At 36.8% G+C, this 27,025-nt stretch overlaps 1 protein-coding gene across 1 annotated transcript in view; it reads right to left on the bottom strand.

The window, feature by feature from the left end:
- The window catches only part of pemt (phosphatidylethanolamine N-methyltransferase), a 58,432-nt gene extending 38,219 nt beyond the window's left edge, over positions 1-20,213 (bottom strand). The window contains exons 1-3 of the mRNA XM_028476842.1: positions 19,963-20,213; positions 17,075-17,182; positions 1,296-1,411 (exon numbers count right to left, since the gene is read on the bottom strand). Coding sequence (XP_028332643.1) covers positions 1,296-1,411; positions 17,075-17,182; positions 19,963-20,070 — 332 coding nt within the window. The 5' untranslated portion in view covers positions 20,071-20,213. The remainder of the gene's footprint in view (positions 1-1,295; positions 1,412-17,074; positions 17,183-19,962) is intronic.
- Between the last annotated feature and the right edge of the window lie 6,812 nt (positions 20,214-27,025).

Genomic DNA, 27,025 nt, shown 5'->3' with positions numbered 1-27,025 from the left:
ATGTGTGGCTGCTCACTTTGTGGCATCTTAGTACAAAGAAAGCAGTAAAAACATCGAAGACAGAAAAACTGCTGCTGCAGACACAACATAATCAGATTAAATACAAACTATAACCTTGCAGTTTGAAGAAATTGTTGAACAAAGGTGCAACACTGAACCAATTCTTTCAGGACACAGAGTAGCATAGAGCCTACCTATCTTATGGTAATGATAATTAGTTTTCTTTCATTAACAACAAAGTGTTCACAAAACAGCAGCTACTGCTAAAACCATAAAACGGTAAGGAACCATTACAAGTAGCATTGTCTAAAATTGAATTTGCTGGAGTAGAGGAATATAGAATCAAACCTAATAAGTAGCAGGGTGGGACTAAAAAACATTATTAATCACATAAACAATATATTTTTTACATTTTTTACCTTGTCTGCACATGCTGTCGAACTTCAACACTACAGTTTACGTATAGTGCAATCTTTTCGAGACAGCTATGCATGTTTTATTATTGCTACTAAATAAATACATGTATTTTATTGCACAACTGTGATCTTCACCACCATCCCTAAGGAAGGGTAAAAAAACTTTATTAAAGGGAGAATATATAAAGAGAGGGCAGTGTTACACCTTAGTGAGGGGGAAGGGAACAGGGAAGAGGGAGTCAGGGTAGGAGAATTAAAGGGCTGGGGGGAGAGTTGACTATTTTAAGGTAAGAGTGCAATGTGATGTTACAGTTGTGCAAATTGTGCATATTGTGTTGTGTAATCAGTTAATCCAATCGGAATCATGGATACATTTTAACAAACGCGAAATTTCATCTCTGCATTTGATTGTGATAGAAAAATTAAAAAAAAAAAAAAAACTTTCCAGGAGGATTAAAGGGAATTTACGGGAATTAACAGGAAATTTACCAAATTGAAAGATGGACCTTAACAGGGATTTTAAATATAGTTTATAAAAAATATATTTTAGCATCATCTTGACCTAATCAACCAGATTTAATGCAAGTATACTTGAGTAGTTGATAATATATCTGCTATTCCTCAATCACAGGCACAAAGAACATTACTCAACATTTTTTTTTTTGTTGTAAAATAATTGATTGTTTAATCAAAAAAAAAAAAAAAACTGTAACATGAATTGTATTTAATAATAACTAAAACACTATTTGTGCTTAAGGAGTGGATATTGGTATTAGTGTGGCTGTTTTTGCCACTGAGTTCACTAATGCAAGTCCTAAAAAACAAGACGGTACTGAATTTGGTACCCGTCCCTATTTGTGTGATTATCTCTTTTTTTACCTGTGGCTGCGAAAAACGTTGAGCAGAATAATGATGAAGCCCAGAAAGTAACAGGCCACGTAGGGGCTGCCGAACACACGACTGAGGCTCCGCGTGTGGTGCTCCCATCTCGCTACCTAAAAAAAGAAACAAAAAACAGAAGAAAGACTAATGGTAAGACCGAGGCCTTTTATACCTGCTGTGCCTATTGTACATTAGCTTTTACCATCTTTGTGGGAAATCTTAGCTGCTTTCACCACTAAACTAGATACAAACTAAGTGCTAATTATACCTTTTACAATTCCAGACAAGAAATCTGATTGATTCTCTCTTGAAGGACTTCTTAAAAACAAAAAAAAAAACAATGGCAATTGTCAAAAGAACTGACTGACTGTGGGCTGAGACTAGGGTAAAAAACAAACAAACAACAAATCATTCAAATTAAAGACAAAAAAAAAACAAAAAAAAAACAGTTGTTACTATGGAAACATCTCTCTGCGCTCAAAGGAAATTCAAATGAAAGGTGAACAAAAAGAAGAGGAAAACAAACCACCGCTTTGTTGTTAAAATGGGAAAAAAAACAAGGTAAATTCAAAGAGCCAAATAATAACATATCATTTTTTTCTACAAAATGTTGTCTTGTACTTTCACATATGTGCTTCAACCAGTGGGTGTGCACTGTAGCTGTTCCCACACAATGTTCTTGAAGCCAAAATACGGTGCTTAGGGACACATCCATCTTGCAAATTTGTCATCATTTGGAGCCAGAGTCTGTGCAGTAGGGTCTGGCGGGAGGAGCCCTGGTAACACGCCCCGCCCATTTAGCGTACTGCCCTGATGACTCACGCAAGCCCAGCTACGCCAAGAACATACTGTAAGTATGCCTGCTGGAAATTCAACCAACGACTTTTTCAGATCATAGAGGTTAGTACAAAACCACAATATATTTCAACTCAAATATCAAATATATCAATAATTTTTTGTGCGTGGCAACATGATTTCCTCAGATGCTTGGCAGAAATAGTTTTTGTGCTGTGTGGCATTAATTTGTCTGGAGCTGCTGACAACGAATTGCAAACCGATGTACGTCAATGGGATTTATTACTTAACCATAACCCTAATCCCAAGATTTCAGGGGCCTGAAACATGCTATAATCTGAAAGAGTGGTGTAGTCGAAACAGCCCAAAATAGATGTGAATGTAGAACCGTCTGTCGAGACGCAACATTTTGATAGCAAAAATCATCCAAATCAGATCTTCAAAATGCAATCTCCAAAATTTGGACAAACACATTGAGGTGCCAAAGTTATGGAAATGTGAAACACCGTGTTTCCCGGACCGTCAAAGAAATAAGGTTTCATCTGCCAATACAGAAGAAAGGTGCACCAATGCGGTGTAAGGTCAGTGGGACATCCAGAGGTCGGATCTCCAGGGAACCAGGGGGTCATCTGCCAAACTCTACACAGGAATGGTTCCCTGACCCTGGGTAGAGTCAGTGCGACACCAAAGGTTTGGACCTCTGAAGAACCAGGGGGTCATCTGCCAAACCCTACTAAGCAATGGTGCGCCCAATCTGGAGTTCCGACCTAAGAGTGTCCCACTGATCTTACCCAGAGAACCAGGAGGTCATTTGCTAACTCTACCTAAAAATGGTGCCCTAATCCTGTGTAAAGTCAGTGGGACACCCGGGGGTCAGACCTCCAGTGAACCAAGTTCCTAAACATAACTCAAAGTAACTTCCAATACATTGCAAGAGAATGCGGTAACCGTGTTGGCACATACAAAAATAGAAACATTCCTTCCTTGCGAGATTGTGTTGCATTTTCATCATCTCTTCAACAGTAAAGCAATAGTTTTATTATTGGTTAGGCAGACCTAAATCTCCTTTATCATCTTTACAGACTAAACAGAAAGCCTATGAACAGGATACAGAACAGAATAGAACACATAGCACTATATACTCCATAACAAAGCCATTATTGATATACACCTGTTTGATTTACTACTATACACTGGGTGATGGACACTAAAAACACTCTGGTGCTCTGTACAGAGGCTGCTGATGTCATTATTAAATCATGTAGTGGATATAAGAGCGGGCACATGGAAGAGAGTATGGGAGGATGACTACGCTAATTCAATCAAACCAAAGCAATGGGCTAAATCCGGCTCCACCATCGGCTCACTTAAATTTACAAAACAAGCAAACAATGGGGCTTGATTAAAGCTTCAAGGAGGTAAAAAGACTAAAATCATTATTTTAGGAGTAACCTAGGAAACACAACCTAGAAGAAAAATAAAATCATATCCAAGCTACAACGAGAGGATACAGTTATAAGTTGCCAGAGTCTTAACTTCACAAATACAGCAATCAAAGTGGGAATTTGACACCAGAGTGAAAAGAAAGTTGCTTTTTAATAGCTTGAGCTGCAGTAATTTACAGTTAAAACGTCTGCAGGCACCGCTGACTGAATAGTCAACACCAACAACAGCTGCTGCTGCTTGGAGCTTTCCTACTATGCACTGCTGTCAACAACAATCTGCACACACGCATAACTACTGTAAGAGTTTGAAGTATATTAAAATAAAGCAAACTAACAGTTAATAGTTTGAATAAAATATTTTTGGAATGTGGGTAAAAATAAGCACAAATAAGAGCAGAAAAATACCTTTTAATAGCATAAGCCAATGTTTACATGTTAGAAAATCAAAAAATACAATTAGCATGTCTGAAATAAATCAATCGTGCAAAATGTTCAAAGTGTAAGAGACAAAACTTCAAGATATGACAGGTGTGTTATTTTATATTGTGTGTATTTAGCAAATGGGTAGAGCATTTCTGGTAAATTTTCTATTTCTACATGAACTTAATTTTTGAGAATATTAAAAAAATATTAACTTTTCATGGGAATTATTTATTGGAATTAACTGGAAATTGGGAGGAACTTTTAAATAACTGATGCTGATGTCTTAGATCATGTGTCAAACTGATGGCCCGAGGGCCAAATCTGGCCATTTGGAGCATCCAATTCCATCCACAGGAGAAAGTGAAAATGACAAAGAAGACATAAATCATTGAGTGAATGAAACTCAATATTTGCAGTGTCTCACAGTTTTCCCGGTGCTTATATTACATGATTGTTAAACATTTGAAGAAAAAAAATTAGATTCTTCAAAATCATTCAATTTTCCTAAAATTATGACAATATATCCCTTAAATAAATAGAAATTGGTCACAAAATCTAGGAAATTTAAAGTGAAGATCCTGTTGGGACTGATATTTATCACGTATTGCTTGGATATGGTCGGTTTCATACATATTTTGTATTTTATGTATACGTAGAAGTCCAAATTAAGCCACAATATTGTTGAAAGTACTTGTTTTTCTTCATAAAATTTGTGGCCCCTGAACTAAAATGAGTTTGACACCCCTGTTTTATATCATGCTAAAATGTATATTCCCAACTATATTTAGCATCCCTGTTAAGGGCCAACAATGGATTTCAAATTTTTAAATTTTCCAGAATGTTAAAAAAAATTGTTGGTGTTTTTATAGCAACTGTTAAGTGTGGCCAAACTGGGAGTCGGATCTATTCACAGCCAGCTTTGTGCCGTTTTACCTAATTAGTTTGGATAGTCATTTACACCCAGATATGTTATATAAGAAATCAGCTTTTTCCTGCATTTTCGGAGTGGCTGTTTGTGTCTCTCTTCCCCCCTCCTCCTCCTGGCACTTTGGTGATGGGCACACAATGCTGCTGCTTCAGACAGCTCCATGCTGCAGTGTCTATCATGACTCATCGCTCCAACCAATGACTTGCCATAACTCAAGTACCTCATAAGTATATTGCAGCTTGTTTGTTTATCTCAACTGAGCTCTGAGACTGAGTCGTCTGTCTATGTTTTTGTGACAGAAACACAATGAAAGACATGTTTTTACTGCTGTAAAAGGAAAATATCAGGGTTGGGGTCAATTATATTTTCAGGCCAAGCTACTGGATTCAAAACACCACTCACTTTGTTCATCATCATCTTCTTTTTCTTCTCCTTGTTGATGTGTACACTAGTTTAAATCACTACTCCTCTGTTATTTGTGAACGGATCGGGCTGAAATTTGGTAGTTATAACCTATGGATGTGTACGCATCGATGCTCGGAGCCCGATTTTTTATTTGGGGCCCAGGGAGACCCCAAAAGACAAAAAAGTCGATTTTTCATTTATTTGCGAGTCAAATATTATGACGGTTAGTGGTACCAAATCATTGGCACATACCAATATACAAATGGGGCCCATTACCCCGTATGTGTCACTGGGGCGCCAGGGGGACCCCGGGGACCCCAATTTTACAAATGACAACTCCTCCATTAGTTCTCATTAGATCGGAATGCAGATTAGTATGAAGCCCTTTTTTTTTTTTTTTTTTTTTTTTTTTTTTAAATGGGGCCCGGGGGCCAACCCCCCCATTTAATTCAACGTAGATTAGGATTATGCATCTCACAATTCGATTAGGGGCCCGAGGGGTCTGGGAGCCCACCCCCTTTTCTAGGCAATTTCCATTAAAGTCATTTCTCATTTGTAAGTCAAATATTGCGATAGTTGGTGGTACCGAATCACTGACACATACCAATATATGAACGGGAACCATTACTCTGTATGTGCCAGGGGGCCCCATTTTTTAAAATGACTACTCCTTCGTTAATGCTTGTTGAATCGGGCTGTAATTTGACATGGATATTCTATGAGCGGATGTCAAGAGCCTCTTGAAGACTTTTTTGAAAGGGGGGGACAGGGGGCCACCCCTTTTTCCAGAAATTTCTAAATTTATCGGAACATAGTCATGTGATATATAGTTACAAATGCAAATTTCATATGTTTTACTCTGTGGAATCGAGTCATTTCACTGAATTCTCGAGAACGTCCCATTCGGTGCAGAGACGTTGCGCGGGCCCGGCCGTAGTTCATCAGAACTTGTTTTCATTAAAATTATGTCTTCAATTATCCACGTTAGATTACAACTCAAGGCAAGAATTTTAAATATCTGTGTGTGATTAATGCTATGAATATTGTCTAAACCTATAGTGAAAAGATGTCCACACCCTGAGTTATCAGTCATTTATAACAGCAATTTATTTAAAGAGATGTTGTTCTTTCTCGCATAAAGGGCAGCATTCAAGATTTTAACATCATAATGAATTTAATTCATGAATAAACAAACTCCCTCGACCCCCTACATAGTTTATAAGCTGACAGAATAATAATCATTGATACCTAATTGTCGGCAAACTCAGAATGTTTTTCAGTGCTCAATGGTGTGAAACGTCAACGCAAACACATGCAGGTATACACACACCGTAACCTACACTGTATGGGTACATCTGAGGTCATGTCGCCTTTTCCATCAGTGTAATTGAGTGAAGTAAATGAAAACATGAAAGCAATGAGCCGCATCTTCACCAAAGTCAAAGGTACATTATGGAAGAGCCTTTACTCGGCTAAAGCACCTACATATGTACAAAAGAGATGCAAAGTAAAAACTTAATCCACTTAATCATGCTCTCATCTTCAGAATGCCAGTCACCTCAGGTCAAGTTGGAATTAATAGATTATGAACACGGGGAAAAGAAAAGTACCTAAATACACAAAATGTTCAGCTTGGGTATACATTAACAAGGTTATTTCAGTCGATACACTTTTAATCAACTGGAAGTAACCTCATCCACAGAGTAAACTCTTATGTACCTCCCCATCAATTCAATATTCAATATCTCTCTTGGAAAAACGAGTTAGGAAACTCATTGCTATACTTGTGTACATCTTTGTGATCAATTCAAGAAAAACCACAGTATGTGGTGTCCCAATACTTCTAAAAAGTCAACTCATGAACAGTTTATTTCAAACACTACAGAGTAGAGCTACTTGCTTATTAGACTGTGTTTTTCTATTACAACAGAGGTTCTCAACTTGTGCGGTCAGAGCCCAAAATGACTTTCAGTGGGTTGCATGCAAAAAGCAATACAAACCTAAAACCCTTTAGCTCTTATAGTGACTTCTCTAATCACACACCTCTAACAGCAAAAGTTTAGTTAGAAAAACTAGATTAGATCAAATTTAAATTGGGGTTAATTTTTCTTTTAAGGAAGATACTGGCATATTTTGTCCACTATTCCTTATTTTCTTTAACCTGTCGTGATATTATTTATTATCTAAACAAAAAACTGCTCTGTATTTTCATTACTTGGTATTAAAGTTGAAATATCTCTTCAGTTTGGCTTGTGTGTGTGCGTGTGTGGCTCATTATTTCAAGACTCACTGCATCAAGTATACTTAAGCAAATGTGGAGTGCTTTTTAGGTCACAGTTATGACAGTTGTTAACAAAATTTGCAGTAATACATAAATATTGTATAATCTTTAAGAAATCTTAATCTTAGCCAACTTTTCCGATAATGCTAGTTTCGCTATAACCGTCAGCATCTACTGTATATGCTGGTGACAAACAGAGATCAAATTTTCCACGGTTTGTGCATTTTCCAAACATTGTTATCTTAAAAATGATATTGTTTTTAGATTGTTTTGGGATTTTTTTGAGTCATTTTGAGTATTAATCGTCATTTTAGTTTTGTATTGTAGTTGTCTTGTGTCTATTCTGAGGTATTTGTGTTGTCTTTTATGGTATTATGTCATTTTGTGTGTTTTCAGAATAATTATGTGCATTTACTTTGGGGGCCGTATGTATGTGGCCTCTGAGTTTTGCCAGTTCCCCATTTCTGCTCTATTGTATTTACAGCAAAGATGATGATTAATAGTAGTAAATTAAAACTGGTTGTATGCAAAAGCAAGCGCCGAATATGTATTTTAAAACAACAATATTATTTATAGGTAATAAAGTGACGTCTATGAAAAACCTCTAAGAGACAAACACAACCCAAGGGCTTTTGATTGAGTGGTACAAGGTGAAATAAAGGCCTGCTCGTTTCGCAATAAGATGACCATTTTCCATTCACCCAACATCTGTGACAAAGCCATTGGCAGTGTGAGACTGCAAGACACACTGAAAGAAAAAAAACAAAAAAACAGCAGGGAGTAAGTACAGGGTGAAAGATTGTGTGATGGAGAAAAGTGGAAAAACAAGGCCTGAAGAGAAGGAAGACAGAACACAAGACAAAGGACGACTGCTGACAGCACATTATACATACTTATTCCCACCAAGGAGGTTGTGTTCATGCTGTTGTGCCAAACATGACTGCCAATCCATACCAATTTTGAAAACGTGACTCAGCAGGAGCACGGCTACATTGTTACTTGTGGGTGGGTGTGGTGGAGGTGGTGGAGCCAGATGCAGAGAGAGAGAGAGGTAAGCAGCAGGCAGGCATAACGCTCATAATATACTGAGTCAATAATTTATTCTGATTGTGCATTAGCCTGGGAGCTAAAGCTAAAGAACTTGCGTGAAACTGGGAACTAGCCTGGAAACTATCAGCTAATAAAGAGCTAACCTGGGAACTAGAGGGCACTAGGGAACTAGTCTGAAAGCTAGATGGTGCTAGAGACCTAGCCTGGGAGCTAGATGGCGCTAGGGAGCTAGCGGGAAACTGGGAGCTAGCCTGGAAACTATCGGTAATTAAAGAGTTAGCCTTGGAGCTAGAGGGCACTAGGGAACTAGCCTGAAAGCGAGATGGCGCTAGGGAAATAGCCTGGGAGCTAGCAGGAAACTGGGAGCTTGCCTGGAAACTAGCGGGAGACAGAGAGCTAGCCTGGAACCTTGACCAATTTATGGAACTAGCCTGGTTGCAAGAGGGTGCTAAGGAACTAGCCTGGAAGCTAGCGGAAACCTGGGAGCTTGCCTGAAAACTAGCGGGAGCCAAAGAGCTATCCTGAAAACAAGCTGCAACTAAAGAGCTAGCCTGGGAGCTACACAGAGCTAGGGAACTAAACTGGGAACTAGAAGGCACTAAAGAATTAGCCTGGAAGCTGGAGGGTGCTAGGGAACTAGCATGGAAGCTAGCAGGAAACTGGGAGCTAGCCTGGAAACTATCAGCAATTAAAGAGTTAGCCTTGGAGCTGAAGGGCACTAGGGAACTAGCCTGAAAGCGAGATGGCGCTAGAGAAATAGCCTGGGAGCTAGCAGGAAACTGGGAGCTTGCCTGGAAACTAGCGGGAGACAGAGAGCTAGCCTGGGACCTAGACCAATCTACGGAACTAGCCTGGGTGCAAGAGGGTGCTAAGGAACTAGCCTGGAAGCTAGCGGAAACCTGGGAGCTTGCCTGAAAACTAGCGGGAACCAAAGAGCTATCCTGGAAACAAGCTGCAATTAAAGAGCTAGCCTGGGAGCTACACAGAGCGAGGGAACTAGCCTGGTAACTAGAAGGCACAAAAGAATTAGCCTGGAAGCTGGATGGTAATAGGGAACGAGCATGGAAGCTAGCAGGAAACTGGGAGCTAGCCTGGAAACTAGTGGCAACTAAAGAGCTAGATGGAGCTAGGGAACTAGCCTGGGAGCTAGAAGGCGCTATGGAACTAGCCTAAAAGCTAGATGGCACTAGGGAATTACCCTGGAAGCTAGCAGAAAACTAGGAGCATACCTTGAAACTAGCGGGAGCCAAAGAGCTATCCTGGAAACAAGCTGCAACAAAAGAGCTAGCCTGGGAGCTACAAAAAGCTAGGGAACCAGCCTTGCTTTCCTGTGCCCTTGAGCACCCAGCAAGCTAGGGACAACCTTCTGCTTCTGACACCACCAGTGCCGGCTCCCTGAACCAAATTTTTCACATTGTCGTATGGTGTCTAACAGAATCTGAATAAATCATTGGCTCATATTATGAACCTTATGCCTTATGCTTCTCTCTCTCTCTGCATCTGGCTCCTAAACCTCCACCTCACTCACCCACGTGTGACAGAATGAAACAGCCAAAACAATACAGATCCTGACGTAAATAACCTTTAATGTGCAATGAATGCAACTGGTTGCTTATGTCAGAAAAATTAAAAAAGGGGATTATATTGAGCCAAGAGTTTGGGAAGCAAGTTATTATATACAGTACTTGGGTCAATGAGGATTTTCACCGCATGATATTTCATAAAATAGGCATTATTGGACAAATTTTGTATGAATGTAAATGAAAACAAATTTTAAACAGAACTACAAAACAAATAGGGCAGAATTTTTTTTTTTTAATTGAATTGGTGACATTTTAAAAATGTTTTCTATTAGCATTAGTTGCTTGACAGTCGCACCACATGATAGATTACAATTTAAAAAACATTACTTATCTGTAATCTATTCTGTTATATAAAATGTCAAAGTGAGCGCATATATATAGGAGCGGTCATACATAATAAATACAATTAGGAACTGCATTTTGACATCAGAAATCAGTAAAAGGACAATATTTTTTGAAGGCAGTTAGTTGGTTTTAATAGATTACTTCCCCCTACTCGTTCCAGGTCTGAAGGCTGTTGTTTTTCCCCACTGTGATTTTTTTTTTTTTTTTTTTAAAGTTTATCTACAGTTATTGAACTTCTTGAAAGCCCTGCTGAATTCACTGGTCTCTCTATACACCATCACTTCACATCCTTAAGTAAGGCTGGGCGATATGGACCAAAACTTAAAAAAAAAAAAAAAAAAAACAAATATCTCGATCTTTCTTGTCAAAATGGCGATACACGATATAAATCTCAATATTTTGAACTCAAAAAAGTCTTACCAAAAAGACAATTCTGGATTAAATTTACCACACAGGCACATTTATTAACAAACAGCTGCACAATATGTCGTACTTTTGGCTTTTTCTCCTCTAAGGGACAGCATGTGTGAGTGAGTTCTGCAGTGTGGCTTGTTTAGGGGAAGTTCTGGGTTAGGACGTACTAAGCAATCCATCTAACTGTGCTTTTCATGCTGCTCTGAGAAGTAGAAAAAAGAAGCAACTCCTAAAACAAGTATTTTAATACAAAATAATAATAAAAAAAAAATCTGATATTTTAATTCTACTGAAACTTTAATTCTATAACGCCAAACTGGACAACTTGATATATCTTGAATCTCGATATAATGCCTAGACCGATCCTTAAATGCTATACAACTCGCTATCTATCTATCAAAGGAAACATCACCAACCTGTGACGTCATAGAGATGTGATAATAACCTTCCCATCAATTCACATGTTTAATACGTGCCACACCTTGAGAGATGAGGAGTCTGGAAATAGAAAAAATGACGTACCTTCATTTGTATATGACTCAGTGACAGAAAAAACACGCCAACTCCCCATAGCATGCAGGTGTTTGTGGGGGATTTATCCATATCAAAATCTAAAACACTTACTGGTCTGAGTCTATCCTTTCCATAAACAAGCTTGTCACACAAGCTCACTGTGGCACAATGACATTGACCCTCAATCACACAGAACATGTTATCTTAGCCTGCAAGATATATATAGAAGAGCACACAGACCACCCATACCAAAAAGAGTGCCACTAGGTGGCGCTGTAATGGGTGCAAATACGTTTTGGCCTGTAACTTTCACATTTGAAATCACATCTGCCAAAACTTCATCCACCTGTTCACAGCAAATGGCACGTTGGCCTGTGTCCTGACGCTCGTCACAAGCCCGTCATCCTTCGTGACGTACTTCCATGGGCTTCGCGAAACCTGGGGGCCGAGTCGCTCGGGAAGGCTTGGCCCCCTTTCATAACTGCTTGCAGTTCTAGTTTTGTTTTGTTATGGAAGCAGTGGGAAGAATACATAAAATATATAGTAATTATTAACACGTTAAACATACATTAAAACACCACAGAGTGTCAGGGTGGTTTTGCTGTCAAGATTTAAAAAAAAATGAGCAATTCATTAATTATGCTCTGTAATTAATTAATCACTTTTTTAATTTCACCTAAAAATTGCTGAGAAACGCACTCACCTTGAACTATTTTCATTTATGGTATAACACAGTGGCTTTTTAAAGTAATTTATTGTTTTTAACAGACTTGAACAGATGCAGATATACAGTAGCCATTTACATTCCAGTGTATTTGAGACTAGTCCCAAGGGCTGCTGCCACCTTCAGTTTAGATTAGTGGTTCTCAAACGTTTTTGGCTCAAGTTCCACCTTTTTCCGACTACAACATTTTGCTTAGAAAACTATTTAAAAACATCAATAGAGCATAATGATGGCATGAACGAATGATAACATATTTTAAATACTCTCATTTTGTAAATAAGTGAAAGGAGACAGTATTTAGTGCAGTGGTTCCCAACCTTTATTGGATCATGACCAAATTTTGACTCCATGTCCAAGAATTTCTGGCAACTCCAAAGACATTTTCTTTCTAAAATTAGTTTTTGATCATGTTTGAACAAACATATATACAGTATATATATATATATATATATATATATTTATTCATTTATTTTAATTGCATTTCAGTTGAACTCCATTTATATTTCACAAAGTGAAAGCATAGAAATACAGTTGTTTAAGAGTGTGTTTTTTTGATAAAAAAGAAGAAGAAGAATTACAAAATTTCAAAAATATCTTCATTTTTCAGAAATTTCAGGCAACTTATTCAAACTCCAGGCAACCCCACGCTCCTAAATATATTTATTTCTACAGTTCTTTATCATTTCCGGGACCAAGGCTGACACTTTGTTAATTTTCCACTCCCTCTCTCTCTTATTAAGTACCCCCTGTAGTGCCATCGCGTACCCCCATTTGAGAAACACTGGTTCAGACCATCAGGGGGAAATATTGAAGTACTTTTGTCAATCTCCAAATAATATAAAATACAAATAAAATAAAACATCAGGTCCATATGTGGTGTTATAAAGTAAACACATCAAAAACAGTAAGAACAATTTTCTGAGCAGTATAATTATTGAACATCAAACTTGTTGCTTTTTCTCTCCTTCAGTTAATAATATTTATCCAGTGAGTTTGTTCATTTGTCAGTCATGGACTTATTCATTTTGGCTCTGAACCCTGTTATCTTGTCCAGTGTGGATTGGAGACACCGCGTGCTCGCACCATGTTGCAGCTAGCACTGTCTGAGTGTCTGTGCTAGCTGCTACATGTTTAGCACTGAGGTGGTAGCGGAGGCTGCAAAAGCGCCGGCGATCGCAAACTCTTTCTTGCACAATTTGCACACAACTGGGCTTTTGTTTTCCATCCTGTGTTTTTATTTGAACTAAAATTAACGCCAACGAAGCTCAGAAAGTTAGCTTGTGCATCAGTATTATGGGTATACTGGAAACTCTTGAAATGAGAAAACTTCTGCACTGTTTGGAGTGCAAAAAAAAAAAAAAAAAAAAGATTAACAGCGCTATTTTTTTTAGTGCGTTATCTTATTCTGTAATTAATTAATCGCAATTAACTCGTTAAAGAGACATCTCTAATAAAGATTATAAACACTGTTTTACTGTGATCAGAGGTAAAAGGAAAAGTAGGCCTATGGAAATATCTGCTGATTTATATCAGCCGACATTTCATATTAAGGGCTTAACGTGGAATTTGAGGATGATGTTTCAACCCGTCACATATAATGACAATGAAAAATGAAGAAAACCATGTGAAATGTTGATTATAATGGTCTCCAATTCTAAAGTTGCAGCAACCAAATTCAGCACTTGTAATCAACTTGGTTAGTTGTGTAATTTACAAAAACTATACCAGGCTCGGTCAATACACTAATGACTTCCGGATACCTTAAAATGTCCAAAATCAAGTTGCAACCGAGAAGGTTCCTATTGAAAGAACAGCAGCATGAAATAAAAAGAAAGAAGTGCATTAATGAGTAACACATTCTCTTTCTCTTGAAATGAAAACCCATCATGAAAGTGCACAGCGGAAATATGACACACAAGAGACGAGAGGATACCACATTTTCATTTTCTTTTTGCATAAATAAGTTCAATCAGTCCCAATTTGCTATTTGCTTAAATACCCACCATTATTACCACTTACAGCTCATCTTCTGGCGTAATGTTCAAAAGAAGAATGATTTGGTATCATGCACTAGCCAAAAAACCTCTCTATGACATTTACTGAACTCCAAAATAATTGACTTCTCTGTTCCTTTCTTCGAGCAGGATACGGAAGTGTTGATGGCTGACTGATTCATTGGCTGGAATGAGTCATTGGTAAAGGTAAATTAGATGACCACCAAGAATCAAAGACATGCAAAAGTAATTTCAAAAGTGGCTGACAATTTATGCCATCTTTAACTTAGCAACTGTCAAATCTTTCAGATTTGCTTAATATCATAGCTGAGGAATATAGGACAGACATATGAATTCACACAAGCTTTAGTATTTATCAATTTTGACGTGAGCGTACGCTACAATCGGATCTCGTCTACGCAAATCTGAGTGAGTGGATTTGTGGTGCAGAACAGCAAAATCTGACTAAGACTGAAAATAAAGCATTAAACAAGTCTCAACTGTCATTACTAAAACAAACTAAACTAAATTAATTAATTAAAAAAAAAAAAAAAACCTACGTTATTACTGATACCACTTTTTTGGTTTTCCTTTGACAAAATACTGTATAATCCCGCTATAAACTATGCTAGCAAGCAGGAGCGGATAGGTTCACCCAGTGCGCACACGCATGTGGGACGTGCGACTTCTGCTCTATCTTAGAGATGTGGTCCAATTTCCTCCATAAAGCACATCACTGGGGACTGTACGGAACTAATTCATGCTTTTATATGTAAATAGTTCCTTAAACTCTTACAAATGTGCTGCAGTAATCAGTAATGTGATGAATTGTAGGTGAAATTGGCTGAAGGCACAATAAACACAAACGGGACATTTAGTTATTTTTAAGGCTTTTTCTTTCAGAATTTGGATTGTTAATTTCTTTTAATGTGATATTTATTACCTAAAGCGTGCGGATTGAGGCCAATATAAACATAATACCCGTGTGCGTCTCCAAGATCTTTGTTGTGAAGTTGTTTTCAGCGCACACAGGGGGGCAGACCTCAACTGCTCAGTAGCTGATCTTCTTCCACAGAGCTACACCTCTGATGTGAAAATGCTGATTTTCAACTTGGAAAAGCTTCATTTCTTGTTTGACCTCAGTGGGCGGGGCCTCCAAAACAGGAGGGTGTAACAAACTAATGATAATCAAATTCAGCCGCCGCATGTATCAACACCTGATCATTTGTAAGCTGGGATCGGACAGATATGAATGTTTCATGAATCACACGTTAGTCCAGTCATGTGCACTCAGATTTGGACCTGTTTTCACGCAAGGTTGATAAATGAGGGCCAGTGTGACCACAGCGAAATGGGATGAGAACTGCTTACTCTTGCCCAGTGAGTGTAAAATAAAAACACCATCAGTGCTATAGTCAGTGTTAAATCCGTAAGTGCTTTGTATTATTTGTAACAACCAGAAATATATCAATCCAACCACATTAATTCACTGCATATATGCTTTCCTACATTACGTTGTATTTTATTTATTTTAAGTGTGTACTTGGAGTCTTACATTGTAGAGAAACATGCAAAATATCATCACTGTGAGATATGTGAACCCCTGCCCTTGATATCTTAAGTATCTTTGATTGAAAAGAAAAATTGCCCGTCATCTAATGTCTTAAGAAAAAGGACAACTGGCCTTGCAATCACATCCAATCATGTTGCGTAACATAAACAAATCCAGATACCAATGCCGACATCTTGTTAGTGGGTTTTACACAAAAAAGCTGCTACAAATCAGCTTAAGAGCTCAATTCAGACAGCTTTTGCTTAATTCTAAAAAAGCTTGATGACATAATTTATAAGCACTTTTCACAAGAGGATACACTGCATAATACAGATATACATTTACTAACTATAAACAAACTACTTGTGTTCCGAGAGGAAGTCTGTGAGTTACGGACGTAAATCAAATAAGCTTTATTCACAGCATTATAATGACGCTAAGCAGCTCGGAGGTTAAGTTAACGTAGCTTTAAGCACTCCAGCCCTCAATTACATATTGTTGTTTCGACAAAATCAGCAGACACAAATTTAAAATGTTCATCTATCACAGATTTGATCGTAATTACGCGTTTCTCCCAAATCACAAACATGAAATAACATTATCTTATCAACAATAAAGAAAAACTTTTTTTTTTTAATTTTTTTTACTAACTGTAATTCAATGAGTGAGGTAGTTTAACAAGGTCTGATGTGGTTCACTGACACCTAGTGACTAGGCGTTTACGTGCTATACGTGTTAGCGCAATTTAATTCGCTTTTCATTAAAAAAACATGATTTAAAAAATCGATGTGTACATTCTTTGATAGGATTATTGCACAGTGAAATATAGCAATATATCGCCAAATTGATTTTTTTCTTACACTCTTAGTTAACACTGGAATGATGCAGGGAGCAGCTGACGTTACCAGTGTCCTGGTGATTTTATAATATTTTAACTCTTTGAATGCATAAAATGATGCAAGTAATACAAGTAAAATTACACAATCTATATTCTTCTTTCTACTAATCATTTTTACAGCATCACTTACCTATATATATATATATATATATATATATATATATATATATATATATATATATATAAACCAGGAAGAAAAAAACATCATTTAAAATTCACATTTTTTTTACAGAAATGGAAGAATTCAATCTCTGTTAAAGTGTCCTTGGGGTAGACAATAGAAAGTACTGTAAATCCTCCTGATTGCTGCACATTGATGTGTGGCTATTATGCTGCACCTTGTATGTTAGTCCATTGGATAACTAAAGGTTTTACACTGAGGTCGAATAACAGTGCAACAGCCACATCCGCTGATGATCAGCTTACCACATTCCAGAAGAGAGGGTTGAAAATGATAGCAGTCACAGCAATACAGAAAGTGGCGTCTTTAAAGTTGATGTGTTTAAACAGTTCTTCCATTGTAGCGAAGTCAATCTGTTGGAACACAAACAAATTAATTCAATATACCAGGGGTCACTCTTACGTACATGAATTTGGAGGGTTAAAGTTAGGTAACATATTTCTAAAGTCAGTCATAACTCTTGGTTTTTCATTTAACATTTGAATAAAAACAGGTCTGCACCCTTTATGCATTAATATGGGTTTCATTATTGTTGTTTTTGTTTTGTTTAGGTGGTTTAAAATACTGCACATACCAATTTGTAATGTATAATTTATCATAATATAATTTATCATTGTGTGTTTGGCTTTTTCTTAAAAATGCATGTTCTTTACCACCTCTAAAACTGGAAGTTAAGCACTATTTATCAAAAATATGAACAAGAAAAGGGTCAACAACTTTATTTTGTAATGTATCGACCTTTATTGGGATAAATTACGACCAAAGTTTGACTTCAAACTCGGTTTACATTGAAGAAGTTTAGAGCCCGAGTTGTGTTCATTTCTTGTTAAATCTTAGACTTAGACTTTCTTTATTGTCATTAAACCTTGAACTTTACAGTACAGATAAGAATGAAATTTTGTTGCATTGGCTCGTATTGCCGGATAAAAAACAGGACAAAAAATAATTGAGGCGCAGATATAAATAGATATCAAGAGGAAAAGCTATGTGTAAGACTCCTATACAGATAAGTACAGTATATTGCACTTTTTTTTATTTATTTTTTTTATTTTAATACTTGTTATATTGTCTTTTTTACAGTCCAGTGAGGTAATCCGGATGTGGGGGTTTGAGGGGGAATGAAGGGATTATTTTCTGTTACAAAGTCGTACGGCCTGAGGGAAAAAGCTGTTACAGAACCTGGAGTTTCTACTTCAGAGGCAGTGGAACTTCTTTCCACAGTCCAGCAGCAAAAACAGTCCATGATGGGGTGGGAGGTGTCTCTGCTGATTTTCTGAGCCCTGTTCAGACAGCGGTTTTTTTTTTGCGATCTCCTGGATGGGAGGAAGTGAAGCCCTGGTGATTTTTTTCCACCGTCCTCACCACCACTCTCTGCTGGGACTTCCGATCTGAGGCACTGCAAAAACCGAACCAGACAGAAATGCTGTTGGCCAGTAGGCTCTCTATAGTGCCTCTGTAGCAGGTGGTGAGAATTGGAGGAGGGAGGTGTGGTCTCTTCATTAGATGCAAAAAGTGCACGTGCTGCTGAGCTATTTTTACAGGAGCTCTGGTATGAAGGGACCGGGTCAGAGTGTCTGTTATCTGAACCCCCAGGAGGAACTTTGTGCTGCTTCCTTCTCCACTGCTGTGCCACTGATGAGGAGTGGTGTGTGGCTGGGCTGGTGCCTCCTGATGTTACTGCACCAGTCAACCAGATGTTTAACCTCCTCTCTGCTCTCTGCAGTCCATGTCACGGATGAGGCCCACTACTGCTATGTTGTTCGCAAACTTCACGATGTGATTGGTAGTGGACCTGGCGCAGCAGTCACGAGTCATCAATGTGAACGGCAGAGGACTCAGGACGCAGCCCTGAGGGGAGCCAGTGCTCAGAGAGATGACACTGGAGGTGTTGTTGCCCACCCGCACAGACTGGGGTCTGTCTGTGAGGAAGTCAGGCAGCCAGTTATATAGGCGGGGGGGGCTTTGAATGTCTATGATAAAATGCTATATAAAATCCAATGCATTATTAGGGTCCGAGCACAACGGTGCGTAGGACGCTATTGTAATGCGCCTCGTTTTTATTATTATTTTTCTTATAGAGGAAATTATTGTATTTTTGAGGTCCTAAACTTGTGAAAATGTGTACGCATATTAGGACTGACAAAAATTTGATATTTTGGGGTTATTGCACACGTGAATTGCAAAATGACTCAATAACACCCCCTTGAAAATTGTATTGGCTCCCAGCTTAGACTGATGATGACATCATCACCTATTGGTAAAAGGAAATCATAGACATTATATTTGCACAAAACATTGCAGGTAAGTTTGTGATATAATCCTTGGTCACCCCAACATGCAACACACCTCTATATGCACCACGTCCCACCATGCGTATAATTGTGAGGGCCCGTTCAACGCTGCGCATTAATTATTAATTATTATTATTATTATTATTATTATTAATGCCGATCTGTTGTTGTGTTCCCAGTAAAAAATAATAATAAAACTAGTCACTTAAACTGATATAATTCATATTAATATATGTTCAATTGTATTATTAACTTGTAATTACTGTGAACATGAAATATTTCAAACCTCTATTTTGTTTATTATGGATCTCCACTACACCTCTTTGAATAACTGTTGTGTTGACTGGGACAAAACATAAGGGTTAAATCACTGCCGTAGATAATGTCTATATTTTATGAGAGGAATTTTGTTTTATTTGTCTAATTGTTTATTGGATTGTAGTTGTTTTTTCTGACTGTCCTCCTGCCTTTTTTGACTAGTAGTAAACGAGATCTTTTCATCTCAATGGGATTAACACGGTTAAATAAACCCAATCAATAAGTTTAAATGATGTAAAATATGTATTTAATAAATATTTTATTTTCTGGCTCATAAACGAGCTTTTGTCTGAATGAGAAGAGTGAAATACATCAATTATCAACGACCGTGCTTTTATTTTGAACAGGTAAAAGTTGTTTCCTGTTTACACGTTGCCACATCCGCCACAGTGGAGGAGCTCCGTGATGTGGTTTAAAATAGAGCCACACACACAGACACAGCGTCTGTACTCAGCTGTGCCGGCAGGGAACAGTTATAAAACGCTGGAGAAAAACCTCCAGCCATGTTTTTTTTTAATCTCTACCTTTGAATAATCCACGTTACTGAATCCTCCACAGCAGTCCAGCTCAGAGTGACGGTGGCTTCCTGTCGGTGCTTCGGTCCGTTCCGCAACTGCGTCGCTGTGTCCCATAAACGACCTCCGATAAACCTCCGCCGCTCACGCACACCACTCACGCGCGCAGTAAATATTGCGCTATAATAAGGGCCAAGGTTAAATTTTAAAGTTCATCATCGCTGCTGCATGGATAATGGCACGTGGAGATAACCTTTAAACTCCACCTAGTGCATTCTGGGAAATGTAGTTCCTAACGGATACAGCGTAGATATAAAAATAAAATCAAAAATGTTTTTGTTTCAAATATCTGCTGTTTTGGAATTAAAGAGAGAGAATATGTATGGTCTATTCTAAAGTCTAAATTCATATTTAATAGCTCTGCATGTCGTATTTTACAAATTATCTATCACTGCCATTGTTTTCTTCTATGCCTGCTGCATCATTAGTTTTCATATTATGGAAGCCCATTCCCGCCAGTATAATAATAATAATGTCATAATTATGAGATAGACTTGTGTAATTATTATTATTATTATTATTATTATTATTATTATTATTATTATTATTATTATTATTATTATTCCTAAAAAAGAAAATGGGTGACACCATGCAACCCAAACAGAAAATGTGAATTAATGAAAAATGATGTTTGATTTGCATTTATTTTTTGGAAATCATTTCATTTTCATTTTTTCCCCAACAGAAGACCCCCAAAAAACATGTTCGCATGTTCTCCCAGCGCTTCATACAACATTTACAAAAAAAAAAAAATCGGACTTTTACCTCTTTACTTACTTTTCCTTCCCTAATTTTCAAGTTCAACATTGCTGCTGCATGGATAATGGCATGTGTAGATAACCTTTAAACTCCACCCGGTGCATTCTGGGAAAGGCAGTTTTTCCCCTCAAAATATCTGCTGTTTTGTACATTTTTCGAGAGTTTCTTTAAAAAACAAAGTAAATCAAAAATATATAATCTACGCTAAACTAAAAAAACAAAAGTCGATTTGTCATTTTTCAAATGAGCTCTCCTCCGTTAGTTCTCGTTAGATTGGAATGCAGTATGGTGTTAATGCTCTATGAATGATCACGATGAGATGCCCTGAGCCTTTTTTTTTTTAATGGGGCCCGGGGACCCACCCCCCCATTTCCGGTAATTTCCAAATGTATGGGAACATAGTCGTGTGATATATCGTTTCAAAGGTAATTCAACATAGATTACGATTATGTCTCACAATTCGATTAGGGGCCCCCCTTTTATCGGCAATGTCCAATAAACTTGTTTTCTCATTTATTTGTGTCAAATATTGCGACAGTTGGTGGTACGGAATCACTGACACATACCAAATTATAAATGGGGCCTATTACTCCGTATGTGCCGAGGGGGCCCCTGGGGGCCCCATTTTTCAAAAGACTACTCCTCCGTTAATGCTTGTTGAATCGGGCTGTAATTTGACATGGATATTTTATGAGCGGATGTCCAGAGCCTCTCGGAGACCTTTTTTTACTCGGTGGAACCGAGTTATTTGACTGAATTCTCAGGCACATGATACGTGCTATTTGGTGCGGAGACGTTCCACGGGCCCCGCAGTTTATCTGAACTTGTTTTCTTTGCCTTATCATTAGTTTGCTTATTCTACTGCTTTGTAATTAAAAAATTAAACAGTAGAAGTAATTCCAAAACAAGAAAATGGGTGACACCATGCAACCCAAACAGAATACTGTATATGTGAATTAGTCACCCTAATTTCATTTTTTGCACTCATTCTTTTTTTTTTTTTTCCTATTTATTCTATTTAGAATCCTTGTTTGCGCTGACTGAAGAAATTTTGCAATTTTTGCAATTTGGCTGTACTTGTTGCTATGACAAAGTTTGTCAACAGATGACCAAAAACATTCTTATCATGTGTTTGCATGTTCTCCCAGCACTTAATTCAACATTTACAAAATAAATGACTTCATACCTCTTTATTTTTCCTTCCTGTCTTTCCTCCCCTGTTTAAATACTGTTTTTTTTATCCCTCATGTGACTCCACACACACACGTTGGTTGCTTGTCTGTCAATTACGCTGGAGATGCTTTGGTCAGGATGAAGCTGAGAGAAGCTGTGAGATCCCTGACTGAGCATACCGTTCATTCATCAACACCTACGATCCCTCAGCACTGCCTTTTAAAACAAAGACGCATGACAGATAGCGGCTATGTGGACATTAGCTCCATTAATGAGTTTTTCTCTTTCCTGTGAAAGCAATTTGTTTTTATTATGTCCCTTGATAAAAGTGCCATGGAATATTTACATCTTAACTTAAGGGTGGGGGGGGGGGTTTGTAGGTCAAATAAAATGGAATAATATTGAGTTGTCAGCGCTGCAGAAATGAAGCAATCCATGTTTTTCTGAGACATTTGGTTTTAAACGTGATCAATAACTAATCTTGATGCTGGGAAAAGCATTTGACTTTAATCCCAGATAAATCTCAGCTCACAGTCGGACAAAAATGTCAGTTATTGGCATAATAGAAAAGTTCTTGAGATGATTATTAATTCCACGAGGAAAGATTACTGAGAAGTTTGAGTCATTTTCCCTTTCCTACACTGTAAAAAGTCATTCAACGATGTACTGTAGTTGGTATTATGTTTTTTTACAAGGCATATCTGCACCAATAACTCAATTAAAACAATTTTGGCATTCGATAAGTAATAAATGTGAATATTTAACTAACTTGTAATTTTATACCCTAAAATTAATGTTTTTCACCAAACTCCTCATAAAACTCAATTTTACAAATACCTCTATTTCTTAAATGTAACAGATTTCATTAGGTATTTCTTACAAATTGTATTAAGTGATTTAGACTTTCAAAACATGCAAAAATATTATGTATATTTTTTAATTTAAAACCAATACGATTGCTTGCAATTCGTCCAAATCAATTTCTTAATTTTAATTAATTTAACTAATTATGATGTAATTAACAACTGATGTTTTTTTTTTTTTTTTAAGTTAGTCAAACTATTTATTTATTAGCTTTTTTAATTTTTTTTGCTTTTTTTTCACAGCTATCCTAGAAAAATGGAATTTTTTTGTTTTCCGAATCAGTTTTTGTTTTAGTTTGATCTAAACAACAGTTTTTACAGTGTACCCATCTGTCCTACTATCCCCAAATATCATATATTTTGTGTGCTTTAAAGCAGTGGTTCCCAAACAGAGGTACATGTACCCCTGGTGTTACAGTCAGGAGCACATTACAAGGGGTACTTGGAAAAATTTAATTAACTTAAAAATAATTGGGAAATGTTTCTAGTTCCTTTTTAGGCTACTTTTTTGGACAAATTGACCAGCACATTGCTCAATAAAACACTATATGTTCTATGAAACAGGATTATTTTATGCTGCATAGGCCATTTTATCACACTTTTGAAAATAGGAGACAATAATTAGCTACATTTTTACAAAGGAGACTTATCTACTTACCAGTACTATCAAAGTATTCACATAAAAGTTGCATTGTATTTAAAAAAAAAAAAAAAAAAAAGCCTTTGGAGGTGAGAAAAACATTCAAACACAGGGTTTACACCTATAACTTATTCAAAAACATGCAGATTTGTGGACTTTCAGAGCAGAATAGCAGAAACGCTCTGCATGTGCAGCAGCACAAGAGCTGATTGTTTTATATCAAGTGTCCCAATTACTGCACGTTCAGCAAAACACACTCAGATAAGCTGTCAGTCATAACAACAACAGCTCTGCAAGCTTGTTTCCTACGTTTCTTGTCCTGTCACCCGTCATACGCACTTAAATAGGATGAGACGGGGCAGAGGCCACGAGAACAACAACTACAATTTGATTTGATGCAATTTTCCCAGGATGGATAGAAAAAAAAATAGTCTGACGTAGTTTAAAATGTAATGTTACAGGGTAAACACATGATCAAGCATAGCACGTGTACAATATTTGCTATATATTTACACAAAATATCATATCAAGTGCTCACATCATGTTTATAGGTTACCATGTAATATTAGATATTATATATGGTGGTTCGATCTAAATGATCTACCAAATTCAAATGTTGATATAGCTACTGCGCAGCAATGATTGGGGCCAGGCAATTTTTTGGCAAAACAAGACAGTAGCCATTAGCGTTTAAAGGCAGATTTATTTTTTTATTTTTTACCTTGTCTGCACATGCTGTCGAAGGTCAACACCATATGTTATATTATTGCAATTACAAAAAATAATTTATGTTATTGAAATAAATAAATAAATAAATAAATAAATAAATAAATAAATGCAGATTTCAAACGGCAGTCAAAATATTAAGTTAAAAAGAAAAAGAAAAAAAAAAACAAATCTGAAAATACACATATTGCATCCAGACAGCATGGAGATGTCTGTAATTTATTTTTAACAATGATTTATAGGCTCAAATGAAAAACTGACGTATTTGCATTGACTCCAAATATTCACATAAGAGCAAAGTTGAAAATGCTTTTAAAAAAAAAAAAAAAAAAAATCAGCTTTTGAGATAAAATTCTGATATTTTCCAAATATCTTCTGCAATGACTCCAAAATTAAAAAAAAAAAAACTTTGAAGATGGTGTTTAGGAAGAAATTGTAAGTAAATGTTTACATTACGGTTAACAATCAAACCTTTTGATGCACTGTAGGCTCAATTTTACAGTCTGAAGATGGTATTACAGTGTTACAGTTTTTGAATTAAACAGAATGATGGACTTCTTAATTTGCAATAGTTTTAAATGTATAAAAGTCTCTTTAGTATTGGGGACACATTTGGATGCAAAGTCCAGTTTGTCTTTTGCTTAGCTTACTAAACTTTATATAGCATTAAAACACTGAATGCATGATAGGAATTGCTTTTTCTTTCAAAAACCTAAAAAATTGCCCTTTATTTATTTATATTTGACATTTTTATTAAATACGACCACTGATGCTCAGGCAGAGTGTCTTTGCCCTTCTAAGGGTTAAATCATCTCTGTTAAGCGAGTGTCCAAACAACAACGACCCACTTCTCAGCGAACATGACGTATTAAAGGTGTAGTGGTAGAACTGGGTCAACCCGTACAAGGATCAACAGAAATTTAATTTGTATTAAAACTGAAACAATGAAAAAACATGTGCTGACGTGACAGAAAACGGGGGGAATCTATTGTAAAGTATCCTTTGATAGCAATACTCAAGTCAAGATGCTCCAAAAATAGTTCTTAATAACAGTACTTGATACTAAGGGTGTAGGAAAAAATTGATATGACGATATATCGCAATATTTCACCGCACAATTATCATATCAATCCAAAAAATGTCCAAATCGATTTTTTTTAATCATGTTTTTTTAGCAAAAAAAAGACGTGTGGTTCATTTTTTTAAATTTTTTTAAGAATTTAAGAACTTAACAGAATCAGAAAGTTTTTGAAAAATGTAACATGACAGTTTTGTTAAACATACCACTTGTTTTTTTTAATTTTTTTATATATATATATTGGTATTTGAATGACGGTTAGTTACCATTTACGTACTTGTTCTTGCAAGTTTAAAGAAGATGTATTTAATACCATTTTGTACTTGTAAAGGTGAAATTTGTAATTAATGATAGCGTAATTTATTGCAATGTATATTCTATTCTTTAGTATCAGGATTTATCAGAATATATATAATCGTGACATGCAAATTGTGAATCGCATTCTGTTGTCAGATTTAAGGCAAAGCACACCCTTAATTAATACTTAGATGATCATTTTTAACAAATTAAATTTTTTTTGTTTTTTTCTTTTCTTTCGGAGCCCCTTGGGCCCCCTGCCGGGACCTAAAATGAAAATTGGGCTCCTAGCGTCAGTGCGTACATATCCATAGATTATAGCTACCAAATTTCAGCCCAGTCCGTTCACGAATAATAGAGGAGTAGTGATTTTAACTAGTGTACACAACAAGAAAAAGAAGAAGAAACAGAAAAACTCCCAAAAAATAGCGCAATGAAGATAAAATAAACAATACAATAATAGAGGATATATATACGAATAAATAGAAATATAAATAGAAAAAAATACATATTAAAAGAATGAAAAAATACAGGTATATACTTATTTAATTTTTGTACTAATTAGTAATAAATAAATAAATAAATAAATAAATAAATCCCTCAAAAATGCAAAGACAAAATAAAGTGTGACTGAGTTTTATTGATGAATGCATATTGTTATGAGTTTCATTTGATTGCATGCGCTACAGATTATCATATATGGTGCGACAAACAGGAAGTAGTTATAAAAAGATGGACAAATTATCCAATTTAGAGTCACGATCTATTTAAAATAAGATAATATGACTCACATACTAAGAAATACTACGGAAAAACACGTCACACTATACTGTATCTCGGAGAGATCAGTGTGTACTACAGTACAAACCAAGGCAGTTCTTCCAGTCGTTCGCTCCTGCCTCTATATTTAGCATGCTAAATGTATTTTCCTGCTACTTATCCACCCTCACTGTACAACCATCCGTCCATGCATCCATCTATCCCGTTCACTCCATGTGTGCATCCATCAAACCATCTGTGAACGGTCATTAAAGTCATTTGCGATGACATTTTGCTATTCCTGTCTCGTGAGTATAAGATAACACGCAGAGGCACACGTTTGTTTATATCCTGGGAAAATCCTCCTACCGCTGTCATCAAGCTCTGAATTAAAAACCAATGCCCGCCTTATTACCAGACTAGTTGGGTACAAAATACTTAATCAATCTTACTGCAACCTACGTCAAGAGCTTATTCCCACAAAGATTTAGTGATTGTGCTGATGTTTGTCATTATGTGGTGTTTATGTGTGGAAGCACGTGCTTGTTGTTGTTGTTCTGTCGCTTAGCGAGAATAACGGGTTCACAGCTATTAATCAACGCAGGCTGGTGTTTCCTAAAGAACGAGAGAAGAAAATATACTAGGGATGTAACGATTCACTCAACTCCCGATACGATTCGATTCACGATACTGGGTTCACGATACGATTTTCTCGCG

Source organism: Gouania willdenowi, chromosome 19 (genome assembly GCF_900634775.1).
Source record: "Gouania willdenowi chromosome 19, fGouWil2.1, whole genome shotgun sequence".
Taxonomy (NCBI): Eukaryota; Metazoa; Chordata; class Actinopteri; order Blenniiformes; family Gobiesocidae; genus Gouania; species Gouania willdenowi.
Note: the sequence above shows the minus strand (reverse complement) of the source record. Positions and strands in the feature narration are given on the sequence as shown.